General features: G+C 41.3%; 2 protein-coding genes across 2 annotated transcripts in view; both read left to right on the forward strand.

Moving 5' to 3' along the window:
• Positions 1–16,145, forward strand: part of thsd7aa (thrombospondin, type I, domain containing 7Aa) — a 54,245-nt gene extending 38,100 nt beyond the window's left edge. The window contains exons 11-28 of the mRNA XM_011481156.4: positions 66–169; positions 1,434–1,628; positions 1,739–2,005; positions 2,701–2,879; positions 3,349–3,354; positions 3,925–4,058; positions 4,499–4,652; positions 5,359–5,500; positions 5,572–5,687; positions 5,767–5,884; positions 6,212–6,357; positions 6,626–6,800; positions 7,883–8,056; positions 8,167–8,262; positions 10,490–10,572; positions 11,621–11,834; positions 12,840–12,927; positions 15,408–16,145. Of these exons, the coding sequence (XP_011479458.1) occupies positions 66–169; positions 1,434–1,628; positions 1,739–2,005; positions 2,701–2,879; positions 3,349–3,354; positions 3,925–4,058; positions 4,499–4,652; positions 5,359–5,500; positions 5,572–5,687; positions 5,767–5,884; positions 6,212–6,357; positions 6,626–6,800; positions 7,883–8,056; positions 8,167–8,262; positions 10,490–10,572; positions 11,621–11,834; positions 12,840–12,927; positions 15,408–15,495 (2,479 nt within the window). The 3' untranslated portion in view covers positions 15,496–16,145. The remainder of the gene's footprint in view (positions 1–65; positions 170–1,433; positions 1,629–1,738; positions 2,006–2,700; positions 2,880–3,348; positions 3,355–3,924; positions 4,059–4,498; positions 4,653–5,358; positions 5,501–5,571; positions 5,688–5,766; positions 5,885–6,211; positions 6,358–6,625; positions 6,801–7,882; positions 8,057–8,166; positions 8,263–10,489; positions 10,573–11,620; positions 11,835–12,839; positions 12,928–15,407) is intronic.
• An 8,338-nt stretch (positions 16,146–24,483) lies between these two features.
• nxph1 (neurexophilin 1) overlaps positions 24,484–26,635 on the forward strand; it is a 45,530-nt gene continuing 43,378 nt past the window's right edge. Inside the window, exon 1 of the mRNA XM_004074159.5 lies at positions 24,484–24,879. Within this exon, the coding sequence (XP_004074207.1) occupies positions 24,832–24,879 (48 nt within the window). The 5' untranslated portion in view covers positions 24,484–24,831. The remainder of the gene's footprint in view (positions 24,880–26,635) is intronic.

Genomic DNA, 26,635 nt, shown 5'->3' on the forward strand with positions numbered 1-26,635 from the left:
TCATGTTTCTATGTTCACAAGCCATATCTGTTTTTAATAATTTCCCATCTAATATTGATGGTCAGATGGAAAACCCACAAATGGCGCCGATGTCGACTGGTTCCATGGTCGATTCGGCAGGACAGTCCTGGCGCTCAAGAGACCTGTGGGCCGGGTCTGCAGTTTCGAGGTAGAAAACTGATGAATCGAGCAAACACTTTATTATTCCGATCTAGTCTGTACATTTTTGTAGGCAGGGTTCAAGATGTTTACTTTCATGCAGTCCTTTTTTTGTTATGGACTTGGACAACAGTACGTCTAACTAATGCAGTGTGTTGTGAAGACACAGTCAAGGATATAGTTCTGTGATTATCCTTCACCAATATCATTGAGCCAATTGTCTAAGTAGGTATTTATAGGTCACTGGAATGCAAGGATCATTTAAAAAAATGGTCTATCTGAATATCACAGAATCTAACAGTGTATAAATGGAAATCTATAGAAAATTTTAGGATCTTTTTGTTTAAATTTGTTAGTAGTCATTTAAGGTACTCTGCCATGTACATTAGTTTTTAGTCAGTGGGTTCTGTGGGTCATAAACTGGATTAGAGAAAATATCAGATACATTGTTTATTCTCTGATATATGAGATTAACTAGGTTAAGTTTTGCTGAATTGCTGTAAAGCCCAAGTACATGTTAAAATAAGGTTTGCATCAAAAATTTAGGACAAAAGCACGTCACACTATTCCACATGTTTTTAGAAAGTAATTACAAAAATGGTTAAAAGTTTTGCACTGATTCACTTGTGACTCCTGTTCACACATACAATAAATATGCACTGTTCTTTAAGATTTTCTGCTTTTATTTGTGTCCTTTTAACAAACTTTAGACTTATTTTCCGAAAAACCCAGTACCGACATTTGTCCTCTAATGAGCCAAGAGGAGCCGGGGTGCTTGGGATAGTTAGGAGATGAGCAGTTTAGGAGTTAAGATTTATTTAATGTCTCAGGAAGCTGTGCTGAGTCTCTGGTCTGCATGAGCCGAAGGCACGCAGGCAGCTGAACTGTTCTTCCCATCAAAGCTCCTGCTGACGCCTCAGACACAAACAGCGTTATCTGATGCCTGCAATCAGCGTCTTGCTCCTCCATTCGAAGAAGCTCTTATCGTTATGCCATTAGGTGAAACAGAGCCGGCTGAAGCTGAGAGACTTTATTACAAGTCTTTGACTCCTCACTCAGTCAGTACAATTTCTCCTCATTAAAGTCATTTCTGAATAAAACCACTTATTGACTTTTGGCAGAGAGAAGTTAAAGCACAAAACTGTCAGATTTAAGGGTTTTATTCCATTCTCTTGTTTTCTGCAGTCAGAGCTCGATCGATGCTCCCACACACCCAGAGGTGTAAATCTTTCAAAAACTCCTTTGATCTTTTGCTCTTTCTTGGCTCTCTGCAGCCATTTCATGCCGGAAGCAGGACGGCGGTCAAGCAGACATTGAGGCGTGTCTGAAGTCTGCCAGCCCCATGCCGCCTCTCACCCAGCAGTGCCATTTGCCCTGTCAGGAGGACTGTCAGCTCAGCAGCTGGTCCAAGTTCTCCTCCTGTACAGCCAACTGTGTGGGTGTCAGGACCCGAAAGAGGAGCCTGATGGGTAAGTGGAAGACTTCCAGATAAATGCTGTCTTTTTTGTGACATTATGATGCATTCCCTGGGGGCCACTGGCCATCCTAAATGTCACTTTTGTTTTTGTATCTGTCCCAGGAAAGAGTAAAAAGCGTGACCAGTGTAAAAACAACCAAATGTACCCCCTGAGTGAGACCCAGTACTGCCCGTGTAAGAAGTACAATGCCCAACCTGTTGGAAACTGGTCGGACTGCATCCTTCCTGACAACAGCCGCATGGAGGGCCAGCTTGGCATGAAGGTGCAAGGGGACGTCAAGGAATGTGGTCAAGGCTACCGCTACCAAGCAATGGCGTGCTACGACCAGGACAGTCGCTTGGTGGAGACTTCTCGCTGCAACAGTCATGGTGAGTCCTCCCTTGGACCTCCTAACCGGTAATGGTCAGATAAAGCCTAAGACCCTTAAAATCACATAGAGACTCCCACTCCCAACCGCCTCCACAGCAAATGCTGTGTGGGGAACCACAGGATTAAAGATATTTTGAAAAAACAAATCAGAATCAGAAATACTTTAGTGATCCCGCACGTGGGAAATTTGTGCGTTACCATAACAGTTTGTAATCATAAAAATAAAATAGAATAAAATAAATACAAAGTAAAGTAAAGAAATAAGGTGGTATAATAATTTAAAAACTATTTACAACAGTAAAGGCCAAAAATGTGCAAAAGTGTGCAAAATCTATCTGTTACTCCTGAATATGAACTACTGAATCATCAATCTTCAAGAGTGTGCAAGATTAGTGTCAGTTGTTTATTTTTTCCAACACTCTTAAACTAAAAGTCAAACTTCTGATTTTTCTGTATTATTTTGAAAATCTTCCTGCAAGTTCTTGCTGTCAGCGTATCATAAATGTATTCTGCTTTTGATTACCTCAGCTCTTTATTTTACATTTTTATTAAATGTTGGAATCTGCCACATAATGTCTTAATGTCTTAATAAACAGTTGCAAAAAAATGATCTGTTTCCTAACTTTAGCTCTTTTCTGTTTAATAATCATATTCTTCAAAGTAAACTTGTTTTTCTTCGAATGTCCAATCCCAGGCTACATCGAGGAGGCTTGTATCATCCCTTGTCCCTCTGACTGCAAGCTGAGCGAGTGGTCCAACTGGTCACGTTGCAGTAAGTCTTGTGGCAGTGGGGTCAAAGTTCGCTCCAAGTGGCTCAGAGAAAAGCCCTACAATGGTGGGAGACCATGTCCGAAACTGGACCACGTTAACCAGGTAAAAGGGCTAGTATTCCCACAGATGTGAACGCCTCATTTCTTCCTCCAATCTTTACAGACGTTCTCTGCAGTATTTCTACAGGCTTTGCTTATTGATGCATTCACACATGTAGTACGTCTTCAACTTTTAATGTTACTGAAATATGTAATAAAGAGGAAAATGAGAAGGAAAGAAGGATATAGTAGCACAGAGAGATTCAACTCTGGTCAAGCATAAACTCACTGAGGGCATGCTTGAAGGACTCATATTTAACTTTTAAGACTAAACAATTAATTATATTAATATGAATTAATATTAAGTATTAACAACAGCATTTAGTAAGAGTAAAACACTTACTCTATTTTGAGACAGCTTGATGATTTTTTTCAGCTGATTGCTCTAGTCTACTTTTCTCTTGATGAGAATACTAATCCTTTTTCTTCTCTCTCTCTTCTTTTTAACCATTTCGATGATCCGATGTCCACAGGCTCAGGTAGGTACAGATTTTGTTTTTCTTGTTTTGTTTTATTTTTAATAATAAATTTCTATGACAGAACAATGAACAGGCATCTTCTTTTTTTGGAAGGTAAACATCATGTAGCACCATTGCACAAAAAAACCCAACCTAGCTATACAAGACATTTAGCAGGTGGTGCAATATATAAAATATAAAATAAATGAATAAATAAAACGTATTTTAAAGTTATTTTAAAAACTGATTTGTTTTTGTTAAGTTAAAAAAAAATCAGAATTTATCAGAAGTAACTGACACCATGCATGTGAGAATAGAAAAATGAACACAGGCCATATATAGTTACTTTCAAGTATAAAAATAACTTTAAAAAAAGTTTTTGGATTTCGTTTTTGGAAGAATGGGCCCATCAAGTTCAAATGTAAAAACTCAAGTGTGTGTTTACAGATTGTGCTCAGTCTCTCTTCATTTTAGCAGAAACTCCTGCTATCTCTGCAACAGTTTGAAGTGTTAAATAAACCTGCAGGTTAAAATAAATGACATGTCCTACTAATGCTCAGATAGTAACTGTGTTCTCTGCGTGCCTGTCAGGTGTATGAGGTGGTGCCATGCCTCAGTGACTGTGGGCAGTATGTGTGGGTAGCCGAGCCCTGGAGTGTGTGGAAAATTAGCAACGTGGACCTGAGGAGCAACTGCGGTGAAGGTGTGCAGACCAGGAAAATCAGGTGAGCAGGGTTGAATCGACATGTGGCAAGAGAAAAACGTTTATTAAGTATTTATTTTACATGTCAAAAGACTGCTTTTAGACAATGACAGGTGTATTTTGCCAATCGAAAACCAGAAAGACAGTTTAAAAGCAGTGTTTTAAAGAAATTCAAATGCAACTTTGTATAGCACTTTTCTTGCTACAAAGCATCTTAAAGTGCGTCCCACAATAAAATAGATAATAGTAAAATCAAAAAATGTTAAAAAGAAATAGTGACTGAAAAATAGTTGTTGACAGTAACATTTTTTGTACACAATATTAATCAGAACAAGCAATTTTAAGAGCAGTGAGATCATTAAATGGGCCTAATATGAACATTTTTCATTCCACTGAAACAGATCTTATGCAGGAGAAAACCTTAGTTTTTTGACCCGAGTAACTGAATTTGTTCATGATCAGGTGCATGCTGAACACCATAGATGGGCCATCTGAGCAGGTGGAGGACTACCTGTGTGACCCGGAAGAGATGCCTTTAGGGGCCCGGAACAGCCAGCTACCCTGTCCTGGTGACTGTGTGTTGTCGGACTGGGGGTCATGGAGCCCATGTCCTCTGGTAAAGACTTTTTTGGTTCATAATTTGATTATTTTTGGAAGGACTACACCTAGAAATGTGACAAAAATGTCATATGAGCACAAAGATCATAAAGTTAAGACAAGATGGAGAGTCTGTTTACAGTTCATGCAGATGCAAAGATTTTACAACAGTTTTCTTCTTGAGTTGAAAATCAACCTGACCCAATTTTCAGATGTTCTTAGGAGAGAGAACATTATAATTTGCTGACAATTCCCTACTGTTTTTATGCAACTTTTTCACTTATTTTGCCTAAAATCCAATTTATTGGTTGGCATACAAAAGCCAGGAAAAAGTTTTTGAGAACACTCACATCTCTTTCCATGATGACAACAGGTAATATTTTCCAAAACAATTTTCTTAAAACTCTTTTTAGAAAAATAATATAATTAAATCCCCAAATTTGCAAATTAAACTCAGTTATTTTTTTAAAATCAGTATTTTAATTCCAGTAAAACAATTTTTTTCAATTAATTTCTAAACACTCTGTGTCAAAATCGTAATAATTGAAAGTAATTTTGGAAATTTTCAAATCAATTGCCAGTTTATAGTCTTTAAGGAAAACAAAAGTGAGAATCTCTGAATTTATTTCAATCATATGATTTAACTTGACGCTGCACCCTACTCTAGACACCTACCAGGCAAGACATAGAGAGAAAATATTTCAACAAAACTGTTCTCTTTTCAGCCCTGCAATGAGAACAGGACTCGTGAGAGGACTGCTTTCCCGCTGCGTCAGCCCGGAAACAACAAGACCTGCCCTCCTACCACAGCAACAGAGCCATGCAAAATGAACAGCAACTGCTTCCACTACTCGTACAACATCACAGGTGAGTACTTGTTTTGTCCCACAGCAGGATGGAGGGTGCATGTTCTGTTGCTGACAGGTGTGTCCCAGCAGACTGGAGCACCTGCCAGCTCAGTGAAAAGGCCGTGTGTGGATACGGCATCAAGACCCGCATGTTGGACTGTGTGCGCAGTGATGGGAAATCTGTGGACCCCAGCTTCTGCAAGAAGGTCAGACCACTGCCTTTTGTTAAACCTTCTGACAGGGTCTGAGACTGATCAACTGAGGCTTTTTGATGTTTCTGTGCAGCTGGGTTTAGACAGGAAGCTGCAGATGAATGCTTCCTGCGTGGTGGAGTGTCCCGTCAACTGCCAGCTGTCTGACTGGTCAGCATGGTCTGAGTGCACACGCAGCTGCGGCCTGGCAGGTACGTTCTTTGGTATGAGTCTGACCTGAGGAAATCTCCAAATGACATCAGCTCTTTGTTATGATATTTTACTTTCAAAGCAGTATTTCTAAGCAGTCTCTTAAATATTAAAATGTTTTTGTAATAATAGTTACAGTAATTGGATACTTATCTTTGAAAACCACCATTTACTTGAACGGTCAAGCATTTGCACGCGCATTTTAAAATAGTTGGCCTCAGAGTCTGCTGTAGTCCTTGAGCCTCCTCTTCCTTCTGACTCTCTGATTGTCAAATTCAACACTCCTCTCAGTAGATTTTGTTCTGCCCTGGGTTCCTACAATGCTTTAGGTAAACTGTGGAGGAGACGGACAGTGGTCCAGGCTCCTCAGGGAGACGGGAGGCCATGCCCTTACCAAATGGAACAGTGGAAGCCATGCCCAGTTCAGCCCTGCTACAGCTGGAGATACAGCGCCTGGTCTGTATGCAGATCTGAGGTTAGTCTGCCTCTCTCCGCTATGTGTTAGTGCAGAGTTTAGCTTTAAACTTCAAAGAAAATTAGGCAAGCATCCGTTAAGTTAATTTTCATGACGCTTTCATCAATTCATTATTTTTCTCACAGTAAATCAGTAGAGTTTGATTATCATTATAACTACTTTCTTTGTTGAGTCACTGCCTGATTTGTTTCTGCTTCTGAGCTGTGAAGCTCTGAATCACTGCAGCAGAAACAGGTTTCCCTGTTCACTCTGTCTTCTCTGCGCTCAGGGGGCCAGGTGTGGTCATGGGATGCGCTTCAGGAATGTGTCGTGCTTTGTGTCAGACGGTTCGGGTCAGCAGGACAGTGGTCTGGTGGATGACGAGCTGTGTGCAGATGTGGAGCTGTTGGTGGACGGAGATGCCCAGATCATCCTCCAGGAGGCATGCATCATTCCCTGCCCGGGTAGGTTCTGCTGAAGGGGATACATAGAAACAGTCAAGGCAAATAAAAAGACTAAATTTAAAAAAAATAAAAGTACCAATGAGTTAATCATTAGAACCTCCAGCTCTGGTTCTTCAGAGAAAGTCTTTCCGTCAACATGGTAAGACACCAGTAAGCGGAAGGCCAAATGTGTTAGTCTGTCAGAGTTTTCTGAGGGAAGAATAGGCTGCAGAGAAAAAAAAAAGAGGACTTTGAGGCTTTCTCTTTCCTTAAAAGTTTCTTAATTTTTCCTCAAGATCTGCTTCTTTAACTATATCCACACATAGCTATATACTAGCACAAGTCCGTCACCTAAAGTTTGAAGAGGCTTGGTGCGAAATGTCAAAGCAGTGCAAATCTTGCAAAATGGAAACGGTTTGGTTCATTGATAGTGTCTTTGCAATGGCAGATATGGATTGCCATCATGTCAGGAGAGTGGACTTCGTTAAGCTTTATTTGAAAGACAGACACAGATGTGGTCAACTTTGTCACCATATCTGGTTTCACCAGATAAACCAAATTTATTCGTCACTACCATTAAACTGATTGGTCAGTTTAACCTGATTTGACTTGCAACTTTTGTTTATTGGCCACACGTTTTGTTCATAGAGCCTGAAAACAGTCCTAAAAACTTGCATTGCTATGTGTGAAATCAAGAGTTTTAACAAAGAAGCCTGAAACAGACATTTACATCGACTTTCCATTGGAAGAAGCCAATTGAACACACATTGTCGAGGGCGGTGTGACCATAGCTTTAGCTGTTTGTGACATAGGAGCTGGAGCTCAAGTCTTGACTTCACTGACACATTAAGACAGAAAAGCACAGTTCTGTGAAATCCTAAAGGCAAGTGTGAAACACTATCCTGTCATTTATTTAAAACAGATACCGTTTTTTTTAACCAAAACTGAAAATAAAAAAGCATTCACGTGTCTGTAATGCCGGCCTGGGTCTGAAAAATTTACTATTTAAGTGTATTTGATCAGAGCAGAGAAGCAGAGAAGGCAAAATGGTTCCGCGTGGGTTTGGTATCTGATCTCTCTGTGTCTTTGTGAACGTCCTGCAGGCGATTGCTACCTGACTGACTGGACTGTGTGGAGTCCGTGCCAGCTGAACTGCGTGAATGGAGACGATCTGGGTTTTGGCTCTGTCCAGGTTCGATCCAGAGCTGTAGTGGCCCAGGATCCTGAAAACCTGCTGCAATGTCCAGAACAAGAGCTGGAGGCCCGGCCCTGCACAGGTGAGATAGCAATCATATGACGAGGAAAATGGCTCTGATGCTTTGTATGAATTGATATGAAACTGCTTTAAGAAAAAATATATAAGGACAAACTGATCATGTCCATGCAGGGGGGCAGTGCTTTGAATACAAGTGGAGGAGCGGACCGTGGAGAGGCTCATCTCGTCAGGTTTGGTGTGAGCGCTCAGATGGACTGAACGTTACAGGTAAGCCTCCATGTGTTCCCTTAACCTGCATAATAGATGCTACATAGAACCAAATTTTCCATTTTTTTTAAACAGCCTCACCATAAAACCAGAGCTGCACAGGTGCGTAAATGAAAAAACGAACCAAATGTTATGTTTTGAGAAGACAACTTCATTTGGACTCTGTCCAGGATTTGTCACAATAGGACCAACAAATCATGTCAAGATAGAGACATAAAACCATCATTTCAGGAAAACACCAGCGAGAACCTTGATGGCAGCAGATCTTATTAAAGCTTGTCTGCTAAAACTGCATCATTAGTGTTTCTCAGAAACAGCGTGAGCCAGGCTTCCATTGTTTGTGCGTGAATGTGAGTCCCGGGGCTAACAGAGGAACAATTCACACACACACCTACATACTCACACCCACACACACACACACACACACACACAAACACACACCCACACACACACACACACACGCACACACACACACAGAATCATTTTCTGTTCTCACATCAGCTTATCTCAGCCCATCGTTCCTCTGATAAATATTCACACAGTCTATTAAAAATGAGCAAGTACTCGTGCATTCAGGCATATGTTTATGAGCTCAGTTTAATCAAGTTTACAGACATTTTCAAACACCTATAACTGAAACACAACTGAGTAACAGATTTAATCCAATTATTAACTTCATAGAGGAGAGAATTGAAAAGAGAATAAAAACTACAAATCAAATCAAATCAAATCAAATCGTTATTTATACAGCACTTTACCTGGTGTTACCTGACACACATCCCCCAACCACCTTTTTACCTTCCACCCCTTTAACCGATGGAGATAAACATAGGCCAACAGGTAACTTCTTTGTAGTCAGTTTTAGGTTAAACTGAATTGCTGTGTTTTGCCTTGTAGGCAGAAAGTTTGTGTTCTTTTAAATTACTCTTACCGATCAAATCCATTGATATTCAAATACAATTTGATGAGGATTGTCTGCAGGGTTGGATGATGCTGTGGTTGTTGAAAGAAACAACCAGACCTTTTGCAGCAGCAACACTTTGACAATGACTTTAAGACTCAAGAATAGCCTGAAATGATAAATAAAATAAATAAATAAAAAGGTTATCTGAGTCTTTTTTTATTGATATTACTAAAGTTTGCATGTCGCAAAAGAATCCTGGGCAAAATGCTGAACAATAAATAGTTCCTGTTGTCTTTGGTTTGTACTCTGAGACCATAAAATGAACGGTTGGCTTGGATGTGTCCTACTACTTTAGGGGTCTTGGATGACTTCCGTCCCCCAGAGTTTCCTTTATACATGTCAAGATGTAAAACTTTAACACTCACCAATGGATGCATGCTGGGACGTGTTGGCTATTTGGGGAGAATTCTTTCTTTCTTTATTTTTTTAACTTGTTCTGTCCAACAACTGAGCAAACAGATTAGAGCTGAAGGCCATTTGTGTTGGACAGGTTATACTATCACAAAAAGAGGTTATAGAACTTCGAGAAACCAGAGTGTAAATTTGTATCAACCCTTTTTGTTGTTTTTTTTAAATTATTTTTGATTTATTTGTTACATTTAGTGTGTGTGGGGAGGGAGAGGGGAAGAATGTGAGGGGGGGTGGGGGTGGAAGAGAATAAAAGGATACAAGCGCTGATTTGTATTAGTAGTTAGTAATTAGTAGTTATTATTTTAAGCTGTGTAACAATTATACCAGATCTGCTGAGATGACAAATATTACCTCCAAAGGTGATATTCTGACACGAAGATGAGGGGAAGGTATCTGTCCATCAATACACTGTGGGTTAGGAGGAGGGATGAAGCAGACAGGGAGCAGTGTGGCAGTGTGCACGTGGGGGTGGAGATACATGCACGCTGCCAAAGTGAACCGTGTATTCATGAGGGGAACCAGATCCTACCCAGCAAGACCAGGAGAGAGGGGGAGAGACCCCCAAGCTAGGACCACCCCCGGCGACAGGACCCACGCAGCCCGGGGGGGGGATTAATATCTTCTTGTTGAAAAACTGCTGTTATTTGATAAAAGACATTATATTATCCTGTTTACATGCCACTTGAAAAATCGTATATTTCCAACTCTTAAATTATTTGTATGATTTGGGACATCACTATTTAGGATACGTGCTTTCTTATAGCAAAATGACATGTTTTTTTTAATAAGAAGGAACCAGACTGGCTTCAAACTTCTGCTCCTTGACTTTGACTTCCTGCTCCTTCTCCACAGGTGGATGTCTGCAAAGCTCCAAGCCGATGGCTGACCGATCTTGCCACCCGCCGTGTACCAAGCCTCGGTCATTCTGCACTGAGGTGAGCTCAGAAAGGAGGACATTTGTGATGTTCTGCAGCTTTGGGCCTTGAAGTTGCTGATGCTCCTAAAACATCAGTAAAAGTTATACAGTTATGGATGTCAAAGACAGACATGCAGCACACTGTTAAGCCCATGATAATGACAGAAATATATGTACGTTTAAAAAAAAAATTATTTACATCGTTTGTGAGGGGTCTGACTGAGCGTGTTTCCCTCCTTCACATTTCTATTCCTCGGCTCATTCATTACACTGCAGGGGTCCAAGGCTCATTAAAACCTCTAAGAGGGATAGTCCTCAGAAATCTGTGTTGTGCCGGAGTCGTGTCAGAAAGCAGGCAGAGCAGGAAATTAGAAATAGCATCTTAACACTGAAAGTGTCGGCTATGATTTTATGCACAAATGATGCCAGTTTCCCCCAAAATTTTAATTGGCATTCCTAGGTTTCTTTAAGAAGAAGCTCGTCAGCATTCATGTTCATCCTCTGAATTACCAACATTCATCCTGTTTTGAGAAGAATCCTCTCAAGGAGAAAAACTACCAGTAAGAAAACAAACTAAAATGTGCATCAGGAAAGTGTCAACATCATCAGCAACCTCCAGCAATAATGTATCAAGGAAGATTATTTCATGATATGAAGCTCACTGCACATCAAAATGATTTAGAGCATGGCTTTGGGGTTGACACTGTCAAACCTCATCAAAGCCAATGAAGTGACAACAATCAGATATGATGATTTATTAACAGCTATAACTGCATCACTCTTCACAGTTAAAATTTCATGCAAATTTTAGTGGTCGTCTGCAGTTGAGATGGTCTCACATGCTGTGAACCTTCTGGCAAACTAAAACAAAAGTCATACAAAAAGCTAAAATTATTAGCATTTTTTATTTTCTAGCAGATTTTCTTTTAGGTAAAATTCTATTTTATATTAAATTAAAAAATAATTGTTGCTTTACTCATTTGTGAGTCATGATGGTGACTGAGTGGTTGTAAAACAGAAGCCCTCTCCCCCAGTTCTCCCCTGATCAGCCCTACCTTCTCCCTCAGGCCGGCGTCTGCGGCTGTGAAGAGGGCTTCACTGAAGTCATGACCTCTGATGGCCTGCTGGATCAGTGCACCGTCATCCCCATGCTGGAGATCCCCACCACAGGAGACAACAGGGCCGACGTCAAGACCATACGAGGCTTTAACCCCACCCAGCCGGCAGCCAGCGCACCTGGCAGGGCGGGGCGCACCTGGTTCCTGCAGCCGTTTGGACCAGGTATTAAATCCTAGAGAAAAACTGAAGCATGTTCTCATATGAGGATGGCTGTGAAATCCATGAGAGACCTCTAAAGTATAGAAAATATGAACATTTTGGGAAAAGGGGGATTTTTTCCACAGCAGCAGACCTCCTGCATTGGTTCAGACTGCAGTGTGACCCAGATTAAGATGAACTTGGAAGGGAAATGTAATGGAAAACCAAGAAATCTGTCTATACCCCTTAAGTAGGAAGGCTTTTCCTGGAAGGGGCAGAAGACTCTGAAAGGGTGGCAAATAGGTACAGCAGCGGAAGGCTATAACAAATTAAAGGATCTAAATTGCGTTTCAAACAGTTTTGTTATTGTTATTAACATTAAAACAGCAGTTATTTTAGTTGATGTGCTATTGCTAATGCTTAAAGAAGCAGTTACCCCACCTTTGCCCGCTTGTAGCTCCGCCCCTGAAGCTCAGGCTCCTTCCAGAAAACATTCAAGAGCTACAAGTAGCACTATGCACCCCACTATGCACAACTATTATGGGATGTCTGCAATTTAGAGCTATTGACAGATTAAATATGTCCAAGATTGTCTTATAATTTAAAACATAAACATTCAAAAGACTTAAAAGATTTCTTAAAATATTGAAAGTTTTTTGATTAAAATACAATTCAAGTAAAGTACATTCAAAAAGTTTAAATAGTTTTTCCTTATTCAGTTAATCTAAAGCCTCTATTCTATTCTATTACCACAGAGTTTGGATTAAAACAACATTTTTTTTGTTTTAAATTTACATAAATCAAGTAAAAAGTATCTGAATCCACATTTTCTGGATAAAACAAAAACACTTGTTATTTAAATGTTTATTATTGCCTAGGAGGTCATGCTTCTCAAACTAGGTGGAGTGCTTCTGCCCTAAGTGGAGGAGTATAAATATCTCAACGTCTTGTTCACGACTGATTTTCTTTATATCGCTGAGCTTGGCCTCACTGTAATCTAACACTGTGTGTTTGTGTGTCTTTGTGCAGACGGGAAGCTCAAGACGTGGGTGTACGGAGTGGCTGCAGGAGTCTTCGTCCTGCTGGTCTTCATCATCTCCATGACGTATCTGGCATGGTAATGTACCACAGTGTTTCCACATCAGCATGCCTGGCCTGGTTTGTCTCATCAGCGTGCACTGATGTGATCAAAGTCCCCCTCAGTGACGTGATGAAGGTTACCAGTCACGATGGGATGAAGGTCCACAAACATTGGACATGCCTTCTGCCTGGAAATCTGCAGAAACCTCAAACTCACACATAGCAACAACCAAAATAGTGTGGCTTTCATATTAAAAACAAATCTGTTCTTTTTAGCTGTTTATAAAGAAATGCAGCAGGGGAGACCCCTGATCAAAACATAAAACTGCTGAAAAACAAAAGAGAACAATGCGTCAGAAATCCTGCGGGGGGAGCTGCTGTGAACATCAGTGTCCTGGTTTAACCTTCATCACCTCTGAGTTCATGTTTCATCATTCTCTTCATTTTTGTGAGTTTTATCATTTTATCATTCTTTTATTTCCTCTTTGTTTTTGTTTCTGCCCCCCTCCAACCCCCACCTCCACACTCAGTCACTGTGATTGTTGCCTTTGCTGCAAGTCGCGTTCTGAGTCCCCCCCTGATGGGGTTCTGTGGATGGAGCCAGATAACTGCACGGTGCCGTACACTTGTCCAGCCTGCCAGAAACTAGAGGCAGACGACTTACAGCTGCACGGCCCCCTTCAGCCGCCAGCGCTGCTGCAAAACACGCAGCTGCAGCAGCCCACCGTTAGGGCCCACTTTGAAACGCTCATCACTTAGTCAGTGTCTTGCCCCCCACCCCCCTGCTGTATTCAACCACCAACGTCTAAACAGCACGGCTGTCACTCATGTCAGGGGATCACATGCTGGAGGTGAGCAGAGCTGCAGAACTCACGTTTGAACACTCACAAGACACACATCTGCACCAAACAAGTACTTTAACTGCTTGATCCCTGACCAAACTCTGACCAAAAACTGCTCCTATAGTCAAAAATTACAACTGCAATCATTGTTTGCTCATTTTCAACACCTTTAGTGATCTAAATCATCTAATGATGCATTCCTGGACTGTTCTTTTTTCCAGATAATCCATGTTCTTTGTTCTGGTATGAAGCTCAATGCCGAACAAACTCTGACTTTATTGAAAACACGGCTCCCAAATTATTTTCTTTCTGTTAACAATGAAGAAAAGTGATGCAAGAGCTGTGCATTTTAGTTACAAAATTAAAGGGCAAGTAAATGAAACAGCAGTAACACAAACAGGCAAAGCAGGTTGACATGTAAAACCAGTTCCCAAACAAGGCCATTCAAGGTGCCTTGAAGAAAATGAAATTGAAAGTAAGCTCATTACAAAACTATACAATCATTGTCACTGAACATTGTTAGAATGATGCCTCGTCTTATATCAGGAGGAAAAACATTTCATATTGCAATTGCTTAACACTAAATACCTGGTCTTGACTCTGGGTACCAGCAGAGGGTCTGTCCCTGAGTATTTCTGCATCTGTGGTGATCAAATGGGGCCAACATGTCAGAGACGTGCTTCTGTGCCATGCCATGTTTTTTAAGTGCGTGTAAATACCTGAGGACAGTAATGTGGTCGTACTTCCTGGTTTTAGTCAGGACCCGAGCAGCAGCTTTCTGAAAAAACTGCAGATTCCTCACAAAATGTTTACTGAATCCAGTGAGCAGACCATTACACTAGTAAACCTATTTCAATTAGCCTTGAGAAAAAGTATTTCCAGATCCAGTTTATCTTTGATTCTGGTAAGGTAAGCAGTGTTATTGATTTAATTATAACTGTTAGAGTTCCCATCAGAATCCATGAGTTCAGGGCTGAGCCTGACTTGGTTGCCATAGTTTATTTTTTATTTTTGTGATAAGCTGTCAAAACTTCAATATAAAGGCAAGCTGTGATGCAAGTGGAAACATTTTCAGTATCCAGTTCCTCCCTGAGTCAGCTGAACAGTCCTGGTCGTCTGTGTGCAAAGAATAACATAATAATTCTGTTTTTTAGAAAAAAAAAAACCTCCAACAAATCCCTGTTTAATTATTTTTTCCATCAAAAAATGTGTTTTTTTGTTTTGTTTTTTATTTGTTTGCTTGTGCATGTTTATCTTTGGTGTAAACACTTAGTGGGGATATAACGTGACATCTCTGTGGCGGCTGCACTGTTTCTGCTGAAGATGTTCTAAAAGTGTGAATGGAAAAGGAAGGCTGCAGTAAGACAATCAGCAATGTGGAGAAGTCTGCTACCATCTAGTGGTCGTCCCTTCTCATTACATCTGAATTCATACACATTCCCTTCTCATCAGTTACAGACTGCAGAGACCAGAAGAAAACTCTGTGTTCTGTGTTTCTGTGTGAACGTTTTATTCTGCAGGATGATTTATTTAAATGTGAACACAGCAGTGTGAGAATCATAACTTGTGCTCATGCTTGTATTTTTAGCAAAAAGCCGAAGAAGCAGGATGATTTATTTAAATGTGAACACAGCAGTGTGAGAATCATAACTTGTGCTCATGCTTGTATTTTTAGCAAAAAGCCGAAGAAGCCTCCGCGCCGGCAGATGAACAACAGGCTGAAGCCTCTGACTCTGGCCTACGACGGGGACGCTGACATGTAGACGTCCTCCATGAGAAAATGCCCATCTCCTGTGCAGACCCTGTTCTGAAGCCTTTTGAGAGCTGCTCAGCCAGCGTCCAGGAACAACGGTCTTGACTGTGACCTCACAGCTCACACTCTGAGCTCATGTTTATTTCACAGCCTTGATGTTTTTTGTCACAGGAGCCTTTACAAACTTTTGATCTTCTTCTGGAAGTCTGCCTATGCCTCTTCTTCTTCGTGTGCTGCCACTGGCTGCTTTCAGACCACAGGGTCTAGTTAAGATAACGTCTTTGTGGAAAAGCACAAGTTTCCCACCCCCCTCCAGTGTTCCTTCCTTTTTGTAACAGCATAGCTGCATGAATTTTTCTATCATTTGTTGATTTTCCAAGAACCCTTGTTTGTCTTTGTGGCCTGGGTGCAGCTTTTAGGAAAAATACAATCAGAAGCGAGAGTCGCCAGCTCCGTCGCCTGTCCTCCCTTCTGTTCTCCAGGCATAATTTTTGCACTATATTAGTGCAGCATGACACGTGCGCCTCGCTTCGCCATATCAAACTGCCTCTCTTAATTCAAGATATGCACAATCTTGTGCAAGATATGTAAAAACAGACTTTTTTTTGCAAAGTTTTGTAAAAAAAAAAAAAAAAAGAAAAGATAAAAAAAGGGATTCTCCATTACCTCTTGTATGCAAAACATTGAATTCTGTATAGATTTGTCTGTATTTTCAACTTTAACTTTCTAGTTTGTACAGCTGACATCCCAAACCCTGCAGGACTCATTCACTTGCTAATGATGTTTTGACTGTGAGGATGTTTTTTAATTTTTCCTCTGTAAGTTAACATTTAAAATCAACGACTCATTTTAGACATGGGAATCTTTAGAAATGACTCTGTAAAAAAGAACGATGCTCCACAGTGGGTGTTACTTCTGTTTCAAGTCAAACCTGTGTGTTGTGGATGGGTGCGCCCACACAGGAAGTGGAAATGATGGTCGCCCTCAAACTGCTTCCAGAAACTTGCATGCCTTTGTGATGTAGATGTAAAGAGGATGTACTCATGAGGAGTAATTAGGATTTGGGCGAAGGGCAGAAAACAAAGGTGAGTCACATATATGAGGCGGTTTTTTGAGTAATAAGACTGGAAGATTGAATCAGTCAAGCTCATCTGGGTTTGCCCTGTTGCTTTTAGTAAATCTGGAGTCATAAGCTCCTCCGGGTTTCTTAAACTAGTTGTCTGTGTGATGGTGCAGTCATGAAGCTCTATTCCTGATGTACATTTCTAAACATAAAGCACATTTTACTTTGGAAAATGTGACCCAACAAAGCGGGCCATCGTCAGAAACTCACCATAAGAGCCCGGAGTGATGTTGAGTTTTTGTCGTTTTTCAGATTTTGTGACTGAATCACCTCTGACTTTGGAAGTGTGGCTTATTTTTTGTTGGTTGAGAAAGAGAGATGAATGCATATGAAGTGGATGAACGGGAACATAAATGAACATTTGGTCCAGGGTCAAATTGCTCATCCATGGCAGACGTCGTGTTGACTGGCGATGGCGAATGGCGTTTCGGTGTTCTGTGCAGTTAGTTGCCTGTAAGTTTATGGAATGTCTAAGTTTTATTTCTCAGAATTTGAGTTGCAAAAAAAGTGCTATATATTTCTTTTGTAAATTAATATTTATTGTTTTTGTAATATATTGTGTTTCCTCTTTTTTACTGCACAAGATCTAACTAAGAACAAACTGGAGGCATGAATGTGGGTGTGGTTAAAGCAACTTTTCTTGTTAAAAACTTAATGGCTGATCAACTCTTGTCTTTTCCTACTGTTTATATGTATTTGAATAACAGCTGAAATAAACAATGAATTATTGGTATTGGTTGGATTTCTAAAGCCATCAACATCTTCAGCTCTGTCTCCTTCTCAGAGCCACACCTCCACCTCTTTCCCATATTCCATTGCTCCTAAAACAATCCCCCTTCATCACCTCTGTTCCCTGTAACCTCTCTGTTTCACTTGAGTTCCTCTTATTTACACACAGATACTCTGTCTTTCTGTGGCTTGCCTTCATTCCTCTCTTTCCAAAGCAAATCTTCACCTCAGTAGATGCACAACGTCATCTGCTAATATCAGAGTTGTCAAAGATTTCTGTCTAACCTCATGTGGCGGTCAGTTCCAACCCCAATGTTCCATAACTGGATTAAATTCAAAACAGGAACTTCCAAAATGTTGCAGTTTCTCCAAAAACCAATGGAAGCAGGTTCCAAAACTTTCACAACCCCGGTCTTTTATTCAGGCGCGATTGTCCTTACCAAGAATATAAAAGGAAAATGTAGAATTAATTTGTATTAAAGGGTTATTAGAAAGGATAAAGATGAAAGAGAAACAGTTCACCGTAAGCGTTAGACGAAAGCTGTGCTCTTTTCAAGTGAGCAAGCAGAGAGTGGCCTTGAGTAAAAGAACAAAGCTCTTTTTCTGTTCTGAATTTTCTATTTACACCTCTGTGTATCAGTGTTTAACCCATGTGTAGAAACTATGAAGCATGAACCAGTTTTTGGCTAGGCTGTGTGTGTGTGCAAAACATGGTCTTAATCAAGCAGCGGCACACTGCTGCATGATGACATCACTTCTTTGCACAACATGAAGTTTCAAAGCACAGATAAAGACACTGTGTGGTTGCTCTGTCCAAAACCCCATAGTTAGCGATCTTCAGAGCTCTCAGTGTGTCTCAAAATTCTTAGTTCTCTCACAGTTCAACGTGGAATTCTCATCTTTTTGCTCAACATACAATCCTCCTGCCTTTTATTTCCTGGGGTCTATCACTGTCAGCTCTATTCCCAGGTTAATTAATGTGTTAAACAGATCCAAAAAATAACTGTACATACATCCCATAAAATGACTATGGTCTTAAGAGAAACAAAACCCCATTCCACACCTAAAAAACGGAAAGTCAGTCGATCCTTCTGTTGCTCTTCTTCCTAAAACATCCACTTCTCACCCAATGGTTTAGTCCATTGCAAGGCGAGCTTCAACCTTGGTTTGTCTTCTTGTGTGAACCCAAGTAAACATTCTGTAGAGGTTAGTCTTGGACAAAAAAGGACTGATGGTGGAATATAGACTTCACAGAAAAAAAAAACAGTAGGCCTAAATGTTAATGCTGAATACACAACCTTTTAATTGAGAAAAGGTGGAGGGACAGAATCATTACAGACACATTCTTTTAGTCTTACAAAACAATTGTCTGTTACAGAATATAATATTTCTTAAATGGTTCCCATGTAAAAAAAACTTTATTTGAACTGATTTTGTACTTTATTTTCTGTAGCTCTTTGTATGTTTTAGGCTCAATTGAATACTTATCACATCACTGGGATGTTGAGTCAGCCATATTGATTTTATTAAAAAGAATTCTTTGAAATGATGGAGCACTAATACACTGTGGTCAAATCATTTCAGCTACATGAAATTAACACAGTATAGGCAGAAAAGGCAACAAAGAGCATGGAGTCAACAAGGAAGCTGAACTGATAAAAATGTCAACAAATTACGAGTGATTTTTCCTGTTGCAGTTGTATCAGGCAATCGTTTTTTTACCTGATTTTTACCATAATTACTTCAATTTTATAAAGACGTTAGACTTGATTGAATAATTCAACATAAAAATACACAGTCACATGACAATGCTCCTACTGGTATCATTTTAATTTAACTACTGTCAGTGGGGCGCCAACAAGAAATATTGACAGGATAGCAGGACGTAAAACCCTCTTTTAATGTGTTCTGTTTCATTAAAACCTATTGATGAAAAACAAAAACAAAATTGCAAATGTTTTACTTTGATGTTGTGAAAATGTTAGGTCTCAGATGAAGATCAGCAGACGGAACAAAGTGAACATGTGAAACAGACACTTCGAAGAAACCCCAATTTATGTAAAAATAAACAAATATTTCATATCAGTTAAACAGTAAGCCCTGAATCTATATTCTGTGAAAGTTACAATAAAGGAATTACGGAAGTGAATAAACTTTATCATTATATTCATTTTCTATGGGAAGGGTCTTTATTTGTAAAACAAGGATATTTTATGCCCACGGCAACACTTCAAATCCACATTATGATATTGCTGTAATGCGTTTGGTCCAGCAGAGGGAAGCAAACACCATGATAAAACGTGAGGCCAAGGGAGATGGGATGTGGTGGTGAATTCCAGCCATTGCTTTCCAGAGTCAGATTTGGTTGTGATTAAATTCAACTAGCATGAACCTTTAATTCAATTGAATTCAATTCAATTTTATTTATATAGCCCAAACTCACAACAACAGTCGTCTCGATGGGCTTCGTATCGGTAATTGAAAAAGTGAAACATAAAATCAAAAGGATCATGAATGCATAGAATTCAATAGGAAAATACTAAATTGAACAAACAAACTGACTTAACTAAACAGTCATCCCTACCCTTTGCGGTAAGGAAAAACTCCTAAAAAAAAATTGATTCCGGAAAAAACGAAGAAACCTCAGGGGTGCCCACATGAAGGAGGGATCCTCCCCCAGGATGGACAGGCGATTTACCAGAACTCATAGAGAAGAATTAACTTATCTATCTCTACAACTACAGATTTAAAGTCCAGCAGACCAGCTTCATCCTTTGCCTACTAATAGAGTACCAGCTTGAATATCAACAGGATTTAAATGGAGCATTATTTGACACACCACATTGTTAGATTTAGATTATAAGAAAACAGTTTACATAAAACAGAAACAACACATGGTTACTTCAAAATGTGTTTATTTGTGTTTCCTTCCAATCAATCAATCCATGAATGAATCATTTTTTATTAAAACTTTAAAATAAAGTTCAAAATAATCTTGGTGCAGGGGTAATGGGTCAGTGCCAAGTGTGTGTGTGCATGGGTGAATGGGACTATAAAGCGCTTTGGACCTACTAAGGAATATTAAATTGCTATATTATATGCCACTTTCAATTTAAGGAAAATATTTTTCAGAATAAAATTAAAATATATCAAACGAAGTAAAAGGCAAAAATAAGCAGATCACAACAGAGCGAATGCAATAACTGGAATGAAAACCTGATTTTATCTGTTTGCCATCACTGGACGCTCTTGTAGTGTAATGACTGCTGATTTCTAAAACTTGATATAAAAATAAGGAAAATTAACAATTCTAGGACATTGATTTAACTTTATGGTAAAATTAAAAATACAGTCATATCTAATGATCAACTGTGAACAGAAAGAGTACATTGAAAATTCCTAGTAGGAACAGGACAAAAAAGATGAGAAACAGATTGGTATTAAAAAAATTAATGTACTATTTCAAACTACACACATGTACCCCTGCTGAAAAGTAAGTTCATAGGGTTTCTCCACTTGACCAACCATAAATCAGAGCAGGTTAAGCTCAGGGTGACATTGCCCCCCCCCCCCCCCCCCCCCCCCCCCCCATGTCTCTGCATTTACGGCTTAAATCTGAGGAAGAACTCGATGACAATTTGAGCCTTAGCCCCAGCAATGACATATATGCATTAAACATTCCACCAGCAGGCGTCGAGGAAGGACCGCCTCTCAGACAGGTGTAATCTAGGACCCCAGGGGGGGGGGGGGGGTCACAGCAGCCTGGCAGCACGAAGCTGCATAAAGACAGCTCCTGAAGGCACAGAGACATGCAGCCGTTCACTTCTTATGTTGTCTTTGTCTGATGAAGTGGTGTAATAACCTTTATCATCAGGGCCTTGATTAGGATCAGATGTTAAGGGTCGGGATGGGGGGTGGGGGGTGTTCAGGTTCGTTCCTTTAATCAGACCTCACCTAATCACGCTTCGGCCGTCCAATTAAGCCTGAAAAAAGGATATCCTGCAGGCCTAACTAATCACCAGAGCCACGTCATAAAAACCACTTCAGATGAGCGACTTTGCTCAAAGTCACCAAACCTCCCCCAGAGGAGCATGAGTGACCCCAGTTTCTCCAGAAGCTCCACCAGCCCTGTTTTAGCAGATTCTTTTCTTATCCTGATTTAAAGAAATCTTTGGACACAGATGATCAGTCCATACTCCCCCTGGAGGCCACGAGGTGCTCCTGCACCGTCAGATTCTTACAATCCACAACCATAAAAATATCTATATTTATAGATGATTTCACAAATAGATTATAAATACTTACTGGATTTTCGTTTACAGGTATTATCACTTTGAGCACAACCGACGAGGAACTGAAAATGAGAAAAAGAGGATTTGAAGTGAACAGACTGTCACAAACTTTAGAGAAGTATAAACACAAAAAAAATGAATAAAAATACTGTCAAACAGAAAAGTTTAGTCATTCTGTAAATGTTTGCAGAAGTTTCCAGGCATTGTAATCCTTGTGCTATCAAAGACACTTTACCATTGGGAGTTGGGTCATCTAGACCCACTAGACAGTGCTCTGAACCTTTTTTCTTGAATGATTTGTGATCTTCACTGGTGTCCATGGATTACATGAAATCTTTCCACCTTTATCCACCTTTGTCATGGTAGTATAACACGTCAATGCAATGGTGGGGTCATCTAAGATAACACAAGGGTTAAGGAGCTGCTCTGATCGACTGTCAATAATACATCGGATTGTCAGGAAAGTCTTAAACTTAAATTTCTTTTCCATTTTTTTGGGAGACAGTCATCCATCATCCTGTTTCCTCTCCTCACCAGACTCTTGCTGCCCCCCGCCCACCTCCATCAGATCAGCTGAAAGTTCAGTAGCCGAAAGTTTTGGACTCTAAACGATGGAGGATCCGGCCGGAAGGCCCCGCCTCCATTCCAGGGCTCCGCTCCTGATCATCAGGAAGAAAGCACTTGATGTGAGGCAGCTGCAACCATTTGTCTCCATCACCCCCCTTCCACACACACACACACACACACACACACACACACACACACACACACACACACACACACACACACACACACACACACACACACACACACACACACACACACACACACACACACACACCCCATCCCTCAAGCCACCCACCCCCACTCAGCTTGAAAAGTACTGGCACCCAGATCAGCAGGCCTTTTGTCGCCTAGCAGCCCTTCTGGTCAAGCTCATTCCTACTTCCATTCCTGTCTCCGGATGCACAGCCACACTTCAGCTGGCAGCTGGTGGGCAGCTTGCCGCCGCACCCAGGGGGGGGCCAGCAGCAACATCTGCCTCCACAATCGCAGATGGAGGCGAGCCAGGGCACGTCTTAGTGACGCGAGCGTCACTCAGCTGGGCAATCATCCTCTTCCTGCGCCCGTCTTTATCTCCTGCTCCTTTGCAGTCCTCTGAGGGGGAGGCCACCCTGTTATTTCTGCTTGCAGGCGTGAATGAGCAAGGATACGTGGGAAATGAAAGACTTGACCCCCCGATTATACTCTATCAGGGAAGGACAGTCCGGAAAAAGGAAGCAGGTGTTTCCGAGAAGCAGGAAGAATTGTGCTTCTTTACAGCATCTGTTAGGGCAGGGCTTAAAATACAGTTTTCCCTCTACTCCTTTTATTCTTTTTGGAGCTTTTCTCATCGTCTTTTGGTTGATCAAAAACATTCAGGAACACCAAGAAGTTTTTCATAATTTAAAAACGTTTAGTTGAATCCGTGCATAAATATTAAAAACTTAATCAAAACCTGAATAGCATACATTGTGTTTCTAAAGACTTCATCTGGACTTGCACTTGTGTGGGATTTCAGGACCTCTGCAGCTCTACACAATTTTCCTATATTTGGCTGTCTATAGAGAAAAAACAAAACAGAAAATACGCCAGAAATGTGCACAGGTAAGTTTAGATATTAATCATAATCTTTGCAGACTTCCATATCAGACAGGATGCATTTCTGGCAGTTGACAGAGTAAGAAGTGAGAGGTGGGTTTCTGCTCTTTTTTTGGAACGCTGTTGGACTTAACAACAAGTTTTGTCAATTTGCACATTAAGAAACCCCACTTCAGTCTGATGAAGACCTGCCGCTCTTCTCCAGAGCTCTCAGTAGAGCTCTGGAGGTCCAGCTCTGCTGGTCCAGAAAGAACTTAACCTCACACATCCATCCATTTATCCAAACATCCATTTTTTCCCCGACTTGTCGGGAGTTGGGTTGCAAGGGTGACAGTCAGCAGAGATGTTCAGACCTTCCTCCCAATATCTAGCGCTCTCAGACCAGTGGGAAGATATAAACCATCCAGGGGCCTCCTCCAGTGGGACAGGCCCAGATTACCCTCCCAGGGAGGTGTCCAGCATGCATAGAAAATGTACTAAAGCCCCCTGAGCTGATGTGGAAGAGCATCAGATCCACTCCTCTGGGTTGACCAAGCCCTTCGCCTCATCTCCAAAGGAACACTCACCCACCCAAAACGAGGAAACTCACGTCAGCCGATTGCACTCAGAGTTTAGTGTTTTATGATCATGTCCCAAAGCGCATGACCATAGATGAGGGTATACAAGCATAGACCTCACAAGTTTGAGCGTATTTCTGCTTTGAGTTTCAACTGTGAGGTTTGGCTCTGAATGGATGTTTTAATTGGCTCCTATTTGTCCTGGTTTTGAAGGTCAACTGAATTGTTCAGCTGGTGTCCTCCAAAACACCAGAACTTGGATGTCAAACCTGATAAGTTTCAGGTGTTTAGCAACAGGTGGTTATCTGAGAAGCTCCTGATCTGTAACAGTTCTGTTCTGGACCCCTAAATTTGGCTTTTGAAGTCCAGGATCAGAGATGAGGATGATAAACATGAACCCTTCCAGACTCATACCATTGATTTTATTTAAAGAACGTGGGGGTGGTGTGGTAGTGGTGGTGGATTGGGGCAATGACTGACACATATGATTTATGAGCTCGAACCTTGAAGCATCACGAAAGAATCTCTTTAGAAGAAGAGCAAAGAGAAATAACTTTATATCCCGCACATCCGCTCGCGTTTGCGTGTTTTATTCTCCGTGCCAAAGGACCCCCCTCCCCCTTTGCTGCCGATTGCCCCTCCCCCGCAAAGGACAGCTTCTCGGGCGGTGTTGTGGACGCCTGTTATAAAAGCAGGAAGCGCAGCCGTTTCTTTACATCGGATCCTCGTATTGCCACGTGCGCAGCTGCCAACCAGCGCGCTCCCAGAGATGACCCTGCGGTTGCCCCCCCTGGATTAACTCTCATGTAACTGCTGCGCTTTGCCCCCCCTCTGACTACACTCGACCCAGCGTCAGCCTCCCGGCTCTCCGTTTCCTGCCCTGCGCTCATGGGGCGTGTGGCTGCGGGCGCGTGCGGGCACTGAGCGGACCTCAGGTGGATGTATGCGCGCGGAGCCGCGCTCAACGGCTAAGGCACGTGCGTGGACATTGGAGCTCCTGGAGGATGCCGCGTTGGTGCGCCGTGGTCTTGCTGACGGCCGTGCTCTGCCGGGTGAGTCCTCGCAACTTTCTAAGTCTTCAGAGCCACGCGCACCGGGGGAGTCGCGGGGTGTGTGTATTTGTGTGTGGGTGTGCGTGTGTGTGTGTGCGTGTGTGTGTGTGTGTGTGTGGGGGGGGGGGGGGGGGGGGGGGGTGTTTACCTGCGCGAAGGGTCACACGCGGAAAACACTCACCATAAAATAGAGCAAAATAGACCAATTTAATAATAGACCAAAAGCCCTGACCGGACCCGGACGATGTGATGTGAGGGGGCGCTCCAGCAACCCAACCTGCAGCTGAACTCTGAACAGAGACTTGAACGGAGGACATTAACTGTGAGCACGTGCTCACGCGCACAAGGCCAGCTCTCGGTGTAAGCAGGACGGACACACACTCATATTTGCTGGAAAGGGAAAAAAGTATTTCACTTTTCCTCCCTCTTAAATAAATATAATAGTAAAGAAAAAAAACACGAGAAGGTTAAATGTTTCTTTACGAAATTCATTTTTGGGATCTCTAATTGAGACCTGAACACTTCCACTCGTGATAAAACACGTTTATTTCATATAAAGTGGATTTATCTCCTTGAATCTGGCAAGTTTGGACCAAATTGGCGCAGCTGCCGGAGCAGAGCTGTCCACGGTGCTGAAATTACTTAGAGTTTTTTGTCCAGCAATCTGGAGTCCAACAGCAACAGGACGGAGCTAAAGATTGTGCTATATATATATATATATATATATATATATATATATATATATATATATATATATCTCCTTCATAAAAGCCACACTTCAAGTTCGGTAATTTATTTGCTACCACACATCCTTACCTGACAACAGAGACGCGCTTAAAGAAATCGGTTCTGCAGTCAATTGTGCTGGAATCTGGAGCTAGAGGAAAGGGAAAGCGCGCGCAACACTCAGTGTTTATTGCGCGCGTGAATAGTTGGCCTTCTTGATTTGAGTTTTTCTGTGTGTATGTGCTCGGTGGAAGATTTAGGATGAGCAACAAAACGACTTCTAGATCAACCTTTAAAGGCCAGCTGCCCGGAAAAGAAGAAAACTGCGACAGACCTTCTTGGCTTCTTTCTGCTGAGCTGCGCTCCTCTAAGAAGCTTTTTCATCTTTTTAATATCTTCATGCATTATTGTTCAGTTTTAAACAACATTTTTTATTTAAAATATTGTACAATAGTTTCTTTATTTAAATCATTGTAGGCTACATTATATTTTCTCATGTGGAATATTATGAACTATATGTGTAAACAATTTGTTGGCGCTTTAAGAACATGCCTTGGTTGTTAAAAAAAATAATAAAAATAAAATGAAAAGGAATTTAAATTATAAATTAAAAGAAACAACAACATAACCGATGAAATCATCTTTCCAAGTGTTTTGAATTATATTTTAGTTGAACATCCTTCGTGCGCATTTTGTCCTGATCGCGCTTCGCTGTGTGTGCGGTGTTGCGCGCGGATTCTGCTCGGTCCTTCCGGTGGTCCTCTAACCACCCCCCCCCCGCACACACACACACACACACATACACACCATCCCCCTCACATCATCTCCGCAGTCCCGTTAAAGGTCTTCGTAGAAAATTGGGCCTTCTAGAGCTTTGAGGGGGAAAAGGAGTCCCAGAGTCCCACAGATAGACCCCCCCCCCCCCAAACCTTTGTTACCTTTGCACCCCCCCAAAACACACAGCTTCCTACGTTCCTGCTTTTGTAAAGAAATCTAAAGATTCAGATGTCAAATATTTAGTGCTTGTAAC

Source organism: Oryzias latipes, chromosome 11 (assembly GCF_053564925.1).
Source record: "Oryzias latipes strain Hd-rR chromosome 11, Olatipes_Hd-rR_3.1".
Taxonomy (NCBI): domain Eukaryota; kingdom Metazoa; phylum Chordata; class Actinopteri; order Beloniformes; family Adrianichthyidae; genus Oryzias; species Oryzias latipes.